The sequence below is a fragment of the Triticum aestivum genome, chromosome 7D, assembly GCF_018294505.1.
Source record: "Triticum aestivum cultivar Chinese Spring chromosome 7D, IWGSC CS RefSeq v2.1, whole genome shotgun sequence".
NCBI lineage: Eukaryota > Viridiplantae > Streptophyta > Magnoliopsida > Poales > Poaceae > Triticum > Triticum aestivum.
Window position 1 is genome coordinate 523,565,920 of NC_057814.1, and position 10,412 is coordinate 523,576,331.

General features: G+C 43.9%; 1 protein-coding gene and 1 pseudogene across 1 annotated transcript; both read left to right on the top strand.

Moving 5' to 3' along the window:
• Positions 1-4,041: 4,041 nt before the first annotated feature.
• Positions 4,042-5,888, top strand: LOC123164827 (uncharacterized). Its single transcript, XM_044582422.1, has 3 exons — positions 4,042-4,253; positions 4,934-4,980; positions 5,716-5,888. The coding sequence occupies exons 1-3, from the start codon at positions 4,050-4,052 to the stop codon at positions 5,765-5,767; spliced, it is 303 nt and encodes a 100-aa protein (XP_044438357.1). The 5' UTR covers positions 4,042-4,049; the 3' UTR covers positions 5,768-5,888.
• Positions 4,253-10,115, top strand: LOC123164828 (uncharacterized; annotated as a pseudogene).
• Positions 10,116-10,412: the final 297 nt, after the last annotated feature.

The following is a 10,412-nucleotide window of genomic DNA, read 5'->3' on the forward strand; positions in this document are numbered from 1 at the left end:
CAGTGGCAGCTTTGAGGTTGATCTCGCTGATTATCGCTTAAGTGATTTCATCTATATCTATATCTATACCTCTATATCTATATCTATATCTATTCCTTTATCTATATCTATATCTATATCTATATCTATCTATATCTATTCTATACCTTACTAATAAAAGGGTTATCGCTTCTTACCACCGTAATTTCGTTCGTTTTTGGTCCGTCCACCGCCTCTTGGTCCGTCCATCGCCTCTTATAATTTTCGTTCGGTTTCGTACGATCGGTCCACTGTAATTTTGTTCCGTTTGGTACCAGCTTCGCACGTCAATGGGCCAGTTTTCTGCCATGGGCCGCTAAAAAAATTCATCCTCACCACCTGCCCCACCTCCCTTACGGTGGCAGGGAGAAAATTTTCCTTAGACCTATATATGCTACAATTTTAGATTCTAATTAATAGTCCCACACTGCCCTCTAGATCAAATCTTAGCAAGTTATATACGTTTGTGGTTGTCAGAGTCAACAAGCCAAGAAAAAGAGGATAAGATATGAGTCAGCACGGAGGCTAGAGATAAAGATCTAAAGAGGCGCATGAAATCAAAGAATTCAGCATGAAAATACCGAGCCTAATGAAAGGATTTGAGCATAATATATCGAGGGGACGGACGGAGATAAAGATGTGCAGAGGCGCATGAAATAAAAAAATGCGGCGTGGTCAGGCCGGGGTGTGCGGGGCAGGGCGCGCGCGCGCCGGGTGAGCGAGGGGTCCCGACGGTGATGGCGCCTGGCGGCAGAGGAGCCATGGCCGCCGTGGGAATCCCGGGTAAGCGCGGATGTTGGAGCCCGCCATGGCCGCCACGGACGCGGCGGCGCGCGGGGGAGCGGGGCAGGGTCCCGGTGTTGACGCCATGGGGGGAGTGGGGTGCGAGGGGTGGATCTCCCGGCGGCGGTGGGTGCAGGTGGCAGCGCGTTCCGGGCGTAAGTCGCGAAGATATCGATATGGGGGAGGTCGGGATAAACTTTGCTACCAGCCGACGAGAAGCGTGAGTTAATAACAATCCTGGAGCGCCAGCGAGGCCGCTGATTTCCTGTTCCTTTTTTGACCTAGCAAAAAACAGCCGATCAGTTAGCTAGCTAGCGTGCACGCATGGTGAATTTTCTGTTTTAAAATTAAAGGTGTAGTTTGGATCCTTCACCGACTGGTAAATATCTCTGAGCTTGTAAAACAAACTTGGACGTACTAGCTGCAGTCGGAGTTAGCAAATCCATTCCCTAAATGTATGCAGATACATCCGATCATAGATGGGATGTATACGTTTTGAACACTTATTTGTCCGTTCATACGGTCATACTTCTCATTTTCTTCTTTGTATGTCCGGTCATATATGCGTGATTGGTGAAGATGAAGAGAAAAAAAGAAAACAATGAATAAAGAAAGACAAAATGTGGTCTGAGGTGGGCGGGGTGCTATGTGGTAGACTGACTAAGTGGGTCCGCAAGCCCATGTATCCTCTCTGCATTTTTCCTTAATACGAGGGTTCACGGACAACTCAAACGTATAGGGATGATATATGAGGAGTATGATTGCTTTTTGTCCTTCTCTCTCATGTTCGGTCACTGACCGGGAGTGTCCGCGTACGTTTGAGGAGGATATGGGGTGCCTGACTGCAGATGCTTTTAGCGTGTACATGTGTGTTTATTCTCCGAATTATGCTCCGAACTCTGCATGCGTTGTCGGATTTGGTGCTATATATTTTTATTTTAAGGTTGAATTTGACTATGTTTGTGTCCCTCACTGACTTATACCAGCTACTAGGACGATGTGGTATTTTTTTTCACCAGGCATTGACGATCTAACCTACAATAGCATAACATTCTTCTGCTTCTTAAATTGTATCCATGAAAAACAAGACACTAGCAACACACATTTTTTATGAATGATTTTAATGTGGTATGCTTCGCGATTAGCACACACGACAGAAGCATGCATGTCTGGACGTGAGACGAAGTATACCATGTTTTTGTTATGTGATGACGGTATCTGAAAAGAAGCATTGCGTGTATGATATTTTTACTATCACTATGATAATCTAAGGATAAGACTGTTTATCCGATTAGTTGACTAGAATTCACATCCCTAAGCTTCAAACTAGCGCCAAGGAATCCTATTGTTAATTAATCCATCATATTTATTATTGTCAAACTTATTCTCTACCTGTCCGGCTTGATTAATGATAATTGGCGTTTGCTTTGGAGTGAAGAACGTCACTTTTTCTCCCGTTGCAACGCACGGGCAATTTTTCTAGTCTAGTAATAATAAAGCATGGGTTGAGTCTTTCGAGTTCACCATCACATACGCTTCTTCCCGTAATTTTACGCTTTCAGTTTGAATCCAAAATATATTCAAGGTGGTACTAATTCTGCTAAAAAACGATTCGAATAGCTGCTTTGTGCTACGTCGTTCCTCCAACTTCGTACGCTAGCCATATATTGGGCCGATATATGCTGATGGGCCTCCTCCCAGGCTTCATTGGATTACGATCCAAAAATCAGCAGCGAGGGGATCGTATTCTGGTCTCCACGCCCGGAACCAACTCACCCAGGTTATTTGTCTCAAAAAAAAACTAACCCTGGTAATGATTGCAACTTCTGGCGTATGATGATATGCGTGGCATGCTCCTCGGGGTAGCTCCTTTTTTTCATGCACGCGCATGCACGTCCTTCTTTAAGTGCTGCAAGCATTTGGTTTGGAGCTGCAAACGTAAATCTTTTCATTACTCGGCATTTTTCCTGCTATAAAAATTCCTTTTTTGAAAATATACCTGCTTGATCTACGCGCAACTTCGCTCAAGTTTCGCTGCTTCAAACGGCAAACACTACACTGCAAGCGGCACGCGTCGCTGTAAGGTTGAGTGCCCACTGCGTCTAGCTAGAAACACGTCAATGTAACATCAGTCTCCGCTGTCCTTTTTTTTATTGGCAATTCGGACCAAAGTGCTACAAAATTATTACATGGACGTTGGAAGGACGGTCGTTTGTCCTACCAGTTGGATGAAAAACACTGCAAAGGCGACCACGTGGAAGTTGCAAGGATGACTGGCGATGCTACAGGTCAGACGCATGTCATTGCAAGGTCGTTTCATGATTATACATTTCTTCTAGATATGGACATGCACCTTCTTCTAGCTACCAGCTGGCACCGTCCGAACGCTATCGTGATGTTATGATGGACATGCTATTTTTTATTTGATCTTGTTGCAATGCACGGCATATGCGCTATAATAATAATAATTAAAGTCATCAACTGCTCCCAAACTTATAAAATATTACCCACCAATGTCATTTATAAATTGACAAAAAACATTTCACACTGGGAAATCCCCTACCTGGGCCATCCCACGCAGTAGTGATCTCCTATACTGCGCTCTGCACGCAGCGAGAAGACGCAGCGCTCCCAATAGGGCCGCCCATGTGTGAGCGGCCTGTTTTTAAATTTCGCTTTTTATTTTTCTTTTTTCTTTTCCATTATCTTTTTTCTCCTTTAAATAATTTGGTACTTCAAAAAAGCTCCAAAAATTAAGAAAAGAACTTTTAAATAAATTTTTGAATAAAACATAAAATGATTGTGAATTAAAAAAATGTGTGCATATTCAAAACATGTTTGCAATTTTTAAAACAAATGTTTGGGAAATAAAAAATATTTATTATTTTTAAAAATTTTTTATTACAAATTATTAATGAAATTGAACAAAATGGTCGCCAAAATGTTATCGGTGATGCAGCAAAATGTTGTCATGGCCATTGAAGTTTATGATTTTTTTCTCCCGTTGCAACGCATGGGCCCTTTTGCTAGTGATTTCACTTAAGGCTGGCCAGACATGATTTCACATTTTCACTTAAGGCTGGCCAGACATGGCCCTTTTATTAGCCGGCAGGCCCTTTTAGTTTGCGGGCCAGGCCGATCCTCGAGCTACTTCGGCTCGACACGAGCGTGCCGTGCCAGGCCCCTTTATGGCCGGGCCGGCTCATACGGCCAGGTCTGGCCCCACTCTGCTAAAGCATTTTGAGCCCATGAGCAGTCAAGCCCATTCGTTTCCGTCCCAAACCCCCGTGGGCCCCGACCGTTCTACTCGCGGGGCGGCGCATGGCGAGGCGGCGACCGCCGGCGAGAGAGAAGATGGATCCCGACGTCGCTCGGTCGGGAGGCGAGGCGCCTCCTACGCCGCGCGCTCGCCGGTGGTGCCGCTGCCCTCGACCCTGGACTTCCCTCCCCCAGTGAGCGCACCATTCCGAAGCGTCTGCCGGTGCCCTATTGTTAGCTTAATCTGTTTGGTTTGCTTAAAGTATCTGTGCCGCGCCTACTTCGATTGTTGCTTAGCGTATCTGATACCAGTATGTGGATTCTCCAGATCCCGGTTCGTGCGCGCGCGCGTGCTCGATTGATTTGCTGGTTCCTAGCTATTCGATTATCTGAAGAAGAACCTGGCATCCATGATTGAACCCTTCCAGGTTTCGATTTGAAGGGCGTTTCGTCTGGGATCTCTTCATGGTGTTTTAGAGATGGGGAATTAATTCCTTCAATCAAAATTAATATATGCGCAATCAGTTCCTTCAAGAAACACATATGTAATGTATCAACACAGGTCACATGACATGGCATGCATCTTTCTCGATAGGGGTGGTGACAAGCCTTGGAACCCATGGCGGTGGATACTTTTCCTTTGAGAAGTTTTTAGTGATTTTAGCTTGGCCCTGGGTGTTTCTTCCCCAGTTTCTCCCTTCCCACTTAGAGACTGCAACCGCCACGCCACTGTTTCTGGAAGCGATTAATGTTTAATAGCATTCGTATGTCTTCCTTGTTAAGGAATCGGTCATATACCTTTTTTATAGAAAAATCAATTGCACATATTTGTTTTGTTGTTGGTACACTTTCCTGAAGATAGATCCATATGTAGGTTTGGTGCCTAAAAAGAGCAGACGTGGTGATGCAATTGGGGCTAGGGTGAGTGTCTGTTGCGGCACTAAGATAGCGATGCAATCGCGGCTACAGCTAGTTTTTTTTTGTCTTTTGTGAAGTTATCTTCTACATCGGTGCAATTAGTGCTCATGCATACATCATGTAGGATTGCGTGCTTGCAACATTGCCAGCCATGCGCCAGGTACCGCCGCAAGATCAAATTCACCGTCATGCATTAACCCATTGATCATATGACATATCGTCATGACACCTGTGCACAGGAAGACTCCTTGTAGTAGATTCTTGGTATGCATGACAGCATGCTATAAATCAATGAAACTGTTGCATGTCATAAATAATGAAGCTGGCCAAGAAATTACCTTATTTACCCTCCAGACTTTTTTCTGAGGAATCATCTTAAAGCAGCACATCACCATTTGGTCTGCTTTGACATTTGAAAGTTGAGACTTGAGACCCTTTAGGACTTGGAAGTTCTAATGGTTGCAACTGAAGTATTGATATGTTTGCTAATTAATAGGTGAATGGCCTGCTTGCTTTGTTTCTTTCATATGAACACTAGGTACTGAATGAAGAAAATAAATAGTACCGTGGGCGAGAGCTAGGGAGAACATGCATGTGCCTTATATGCGCCTTAGGTAAATTTGACAACAAAATTCGAAACAGAAGAGAAGTAAATAGAACAATGAGGCTTTCATGCATCTGTTCAATCTGTTTTTGTCTTTCTTTAACTTGTTCCTGCATTGACTGTTCGAAATGCAGGTCGGATGACATCAAAGGGTGTGCCAAAAGCAAGCGTGATGATAGAGAATAGATAACATGAAGTCATGATGGTAAGGGTTCACACCTTCTTAGACCATGTACAATGCAAGATGCTTAGAGAGGTGCTTAGTAAAATAAACCGTGTTTTTCTTAAGCACCGGTGCTTATGTTTGTGACAGGGGTGCCTAGTTAAGCATCTGCTCTCTACAGATAAGCACCGGCTTGCATTGTACATGGTCTTGCATGTTCTTTACATTGGAAACTGAAGAAGCACAAGAGGACAAAATAATGATGTTTTACCTTGTATTTCTCAAGTAAGTATATCTTGTTCAACCTCCCTGTCCAAATACAGGTCAGCTTTTAAATAAAAAATTAGATGGATTAATTTTTTGTCCTTTTCTGACATCGTCTGGTATATAGTGTGTATCTTTTGCCCTTGGTGAAGGTCTCACGCCAAAAAAAGATATTATATCCATATATGGTTAGATCCATCGCAAACATTGGCAGCCTTCTTTTCTTCCCCATAGGGTCTCACTGACCTGATGGAAAATCTTTCAGTTTTAGTTCTTGATCAGGATCCGGTTTCCCTGTGGACCATCTGCAATACGCTTGCTAGATTCAACTTCAAAGGTGCGCACTTCAATTCCCAAGCATCTCCATTTCGTATTTTCCCTTTCCTGTCCAAAAAGGAAGTTGTTTTTAGAGGGAGAATGAAAGATAGTAGGTACATCATTTGGATCTGATACAACTTTGCCCAAGATTTTGCATATTCATGGGGCGACTATAAAAGGCACGATTTGATGTCTGTTGGTGTCTTCTATCCACACAGGCACATCTGATCGAATTTCGGATATTTCATATTTCTGCTGTTTGGTGGGAAGTTTGGGTGTACGGCTGTTTGGCTGGAAGTTTGGGTGTACGGCTGTTTGGCGGGAAGTTTGGGTGTACGGCCGCTTGGCGTGAAATTTGGGTGTACGGTCGTCTGGTGGGAATATTTATACGTTCTATCCATCATGATCTGGACCACTAATTAACGGTTGGATGGCTTGCGTGTGTGGATATATAACGCTTCTCATGACGTGAAGCTTGGCGAGCTATGGTCCCACATGGCAGTGAACCTGTCCTCGGTATCATGTATAGATCGTACAACCATCATATATGTGGAGCATTTCCGTAGATGTATGACATTTTTAAACAGAAAGGAGACAGATGCAGTTCCATATAGGATATAGTGTTATGCGTCACCCTTCCAAAGGACCATTAGTTTATACAGCATATGTGTGTGTAATATATTGCGTGAATTTCACAGTTTAAACAGAGGCAGCATATGTAGTTCGTAATGGGGATATAGCTAGCTGCTAGTTACTGGGCCGCCCTTCCAAGTGCTATTAGATTGCAGAAAGTGTTGGATTATGTGGTCAAATGGGAAAAAACACATACCAAGTAGCTATATTAGTTTAGAAGATACTCACTTGTTGCAATGGTACATGCAGGTTGGGATATTAATATAACTATATTTGGACATGATAACACGGTGTTTGCTCTCAAAGTTTTGAGTCTAACTTCTGCTGTTTTGTAGTTCTTCCCTTCCAAACAGGGGAAGAGGCCCTAGATTCCCTTAAAAAGGGGTTTGCTAAAGATGAGGAGCTTGATTTGATAGTAGCGGAAGTTCATCCTGGCAATACAGAGGTGGGCACCTTGCGGCTGTTTCACCACATCCTGAATGAACTTGAAGTGCCTCTCATCAGTAAGCATTTGTATTCAGAGCTGTATTGTTTAAGAAAATTTTCTTCCATCCCAAACTTATTAATCTAGGAGTGTTGTTTCTTGGCTGCAGCTATGTGTGCCTATGATGAGGCAGCCTCTGCACGCATGACCCTTGGAACATGCTTCAATGTGGTTAAGCCGTTGGATACTGAAACCGTAAATTTTCTGAAGATGAGAGCACTGCAACACAGGTCTATTAAAAATCACAGGTCTGAAACTGAGGATGAAGAACAAGATGCGTTGAACGTGAATGTCTATTCAGATAATCTGGGTCGGTTCATATGGAGCAGTGAGCTCCATGAAAAGTTTTTGCAGGCTGTTGAAGTGATTGGGGTGTGTAAGGCTATCTGCACTTGGCATAAATTAGTCATTTATTATGTTTAACTGCTGAAAAAGCATGACCTTTGAGTTTGTGTTTTTGTTTTGGCCAACAGCTGCTACGGCAAGAAAAATTCACCAGAACATGAATGCCAAGGATTTGAATTTGACCATACAGCACATCGCAAGCCATCTCCAGGTGGGTGATCGATTTAGTTTATCCAACTGCGGTATTGCCAGTACATCAATAGGCAGTATGTACATTTTTGTTAAATTTTGTTTGTTTAATAGACGAAGATAAGTAGTAGAAGCTGACAACCTATGCATTTTCAGAAGAAACACATGTACATGGATGTCTCTTACCTGCGTCAGTACTCAGTAGTCAGTACTATCTGTCTCTGATGCCATGGAGATTAAGTTTTGTATGGTACTCTAGATCAAATTTCAAATTTCCAAACTATGCAGCTTCAGGAGTAGATTTTGTTACAGAACCAATCACAATTGAAAAAAAAACTTTTTGCATGTTAGCAAGTTGTCCTAATTCGTAAATAATCAGACTATCCAAATCATTATTATAACCCAGTTTACCAAATCGACGGATTAATAATTGTCATCACATTTCTGCGAATTTTGTGAACAATGTAACTTTATTGGTATTTTCTCCTTTATCGGTTAAATTGGGGGCTTATTGACGTGACTTTGGTCTACCCTTAGCTGATGATAGCAGCAGGGCTTTGGCTTCTTTTTGGCCTTGTTGCTAGTGTTTGTTTGTACTGTTTGTGCTTTCTTGGCACTCTCCTAATACAAAATGAAACACGTCCGGGCGCGTGTTTGAGAAAAAAAAACGTGCATACTCGACAAGTTTCAAGTTCATCTATTTCAGAGTTGTTATGCTAAGCACTAAAATTTCTGCATTATTCTCACTTTCTATATTGTGATGTGTGATCCCTGTCTTGAATGTTCTGTTCTGTATTTTGATGTAGAAACACCGGCTGCGGGCGCAGAAGTTATCTCACAATGAAGAGGTGTATCAACATTATGCCAGCATGAAAGAATTATCTGAGATGATTGCATCAGCATACAAGGTAGCTAGTGCTAAACCCAATAATCATCCGGCAACAACCCAGACGCAGTTCACACATGGGGTTGCGTCTGCTATCTGGGACAAGTACCCTGGGATGGTGTGGCCACATGTGGAGGGAAGTTCAGCAAGCTCTGCTATGTGCTACAATTACCCCGGAAAGCCATGGGGACAAGTAGGGGAGAGTTCGGCCGGAGCACGAGTTTCTCAGACTAATGCACGCCCACCTCCAGTTCTGATACATGGTACCAAGTCCATCTGGGACCGTTACGAGGAGAGCCTGTCATACAAACGCGAGGTGCTACCTATAAGGAGCAAGGCACTTGATGGATATGGACGCAACATTTCCGTCAGCCTGGAGAGAGAGATCAGTCGTACTGAATCAGCAGGCAAGATTGTCATCAATCTGGAGAGCGATGAAATGCAGAAAGACACCACGGACGACGTGCACGCCGCAGTTACTCTGCAGGAAGACACAATGGACGAGGTGCATGCCGCAGTTACTCTGCAGAAAGACACCATGAACGAGGTGTACGCCGCAGTTACTCTGCAGAAAGACACCATGGACGAGGCGCACGCCGCAGTTACTCCGCATGAAGTGAACGAGGTGCCTGCTGCAAACATGGGCGCTGGTTATCTGGTGGATCTAGCAGGCAACTACCACCCCGCTGTAGAGAATGCGCAGTCTAAGCCTTCAGTGACTTGGATTGGGAAGAGATGGAGAAATTCTGGGCGAACCAGATGGAAGGACAGCAGGAGCAGCAAGGCCTTGACCTAGTGGATCTGCTCCAGGTAGATGGCATTTCACCAGAGGAACTGCTCCAGGAAGACGAAGCCTGGAACCAGGCACTTCAGCCGGCAAACCCGGCGAATGTCGTCAACAACGCACCCATGGCTGAAGAACCTGGCGCTGGAGATGCCCCGGTGTACGATCCTGCGAACCAGTCCGGTGTCGCCGAAAATGTGTTCTGGGTCTGGAGCCCCCAGTTTGCGGGCGACTACTACGGCATGCCGTTCTAGGCCTGCCGGAAGAGGGGCAACTGAAGAGCTGCTTTATCTCTGTCCTGTGGAGAAATCCCCGGGAGATATATGGGAGAGCTGCTGATGCTCGGACATATATCCAGTGCTGTGTGACATTGGTTAAACCCTTTCGTTAATAGGTTGTGTTATGACATTATCAGTTTCCAGACTTTTACATATTATCTTCCTCTGATGCATTATGACCTGATAATTCCGTATGTGTGTCTGTTCTATCTAGTCTAGGGTTTTGTTCTTCGAATGAAGGAGCGCCACTGCACCAGGCTCCCAAGTTCATCACTAGCTCTCTCTCTCTCTCTCTCTCTCTCTCTCTCTCTCTCTCTCTCTCTCTCTCTCTCTGATTTATTTTTTAAGGATTTCTTTGCACTAGGCTTCTTTGATTTAACAGAGTTCCGTAGGATTTTTGGGGAGGATTTGAATCATTAGGAAATCGTCTTGTCTAATTTGTTTGATTTGCATTGCAGGATTCGAATTCATAAAAACATTTCATAAG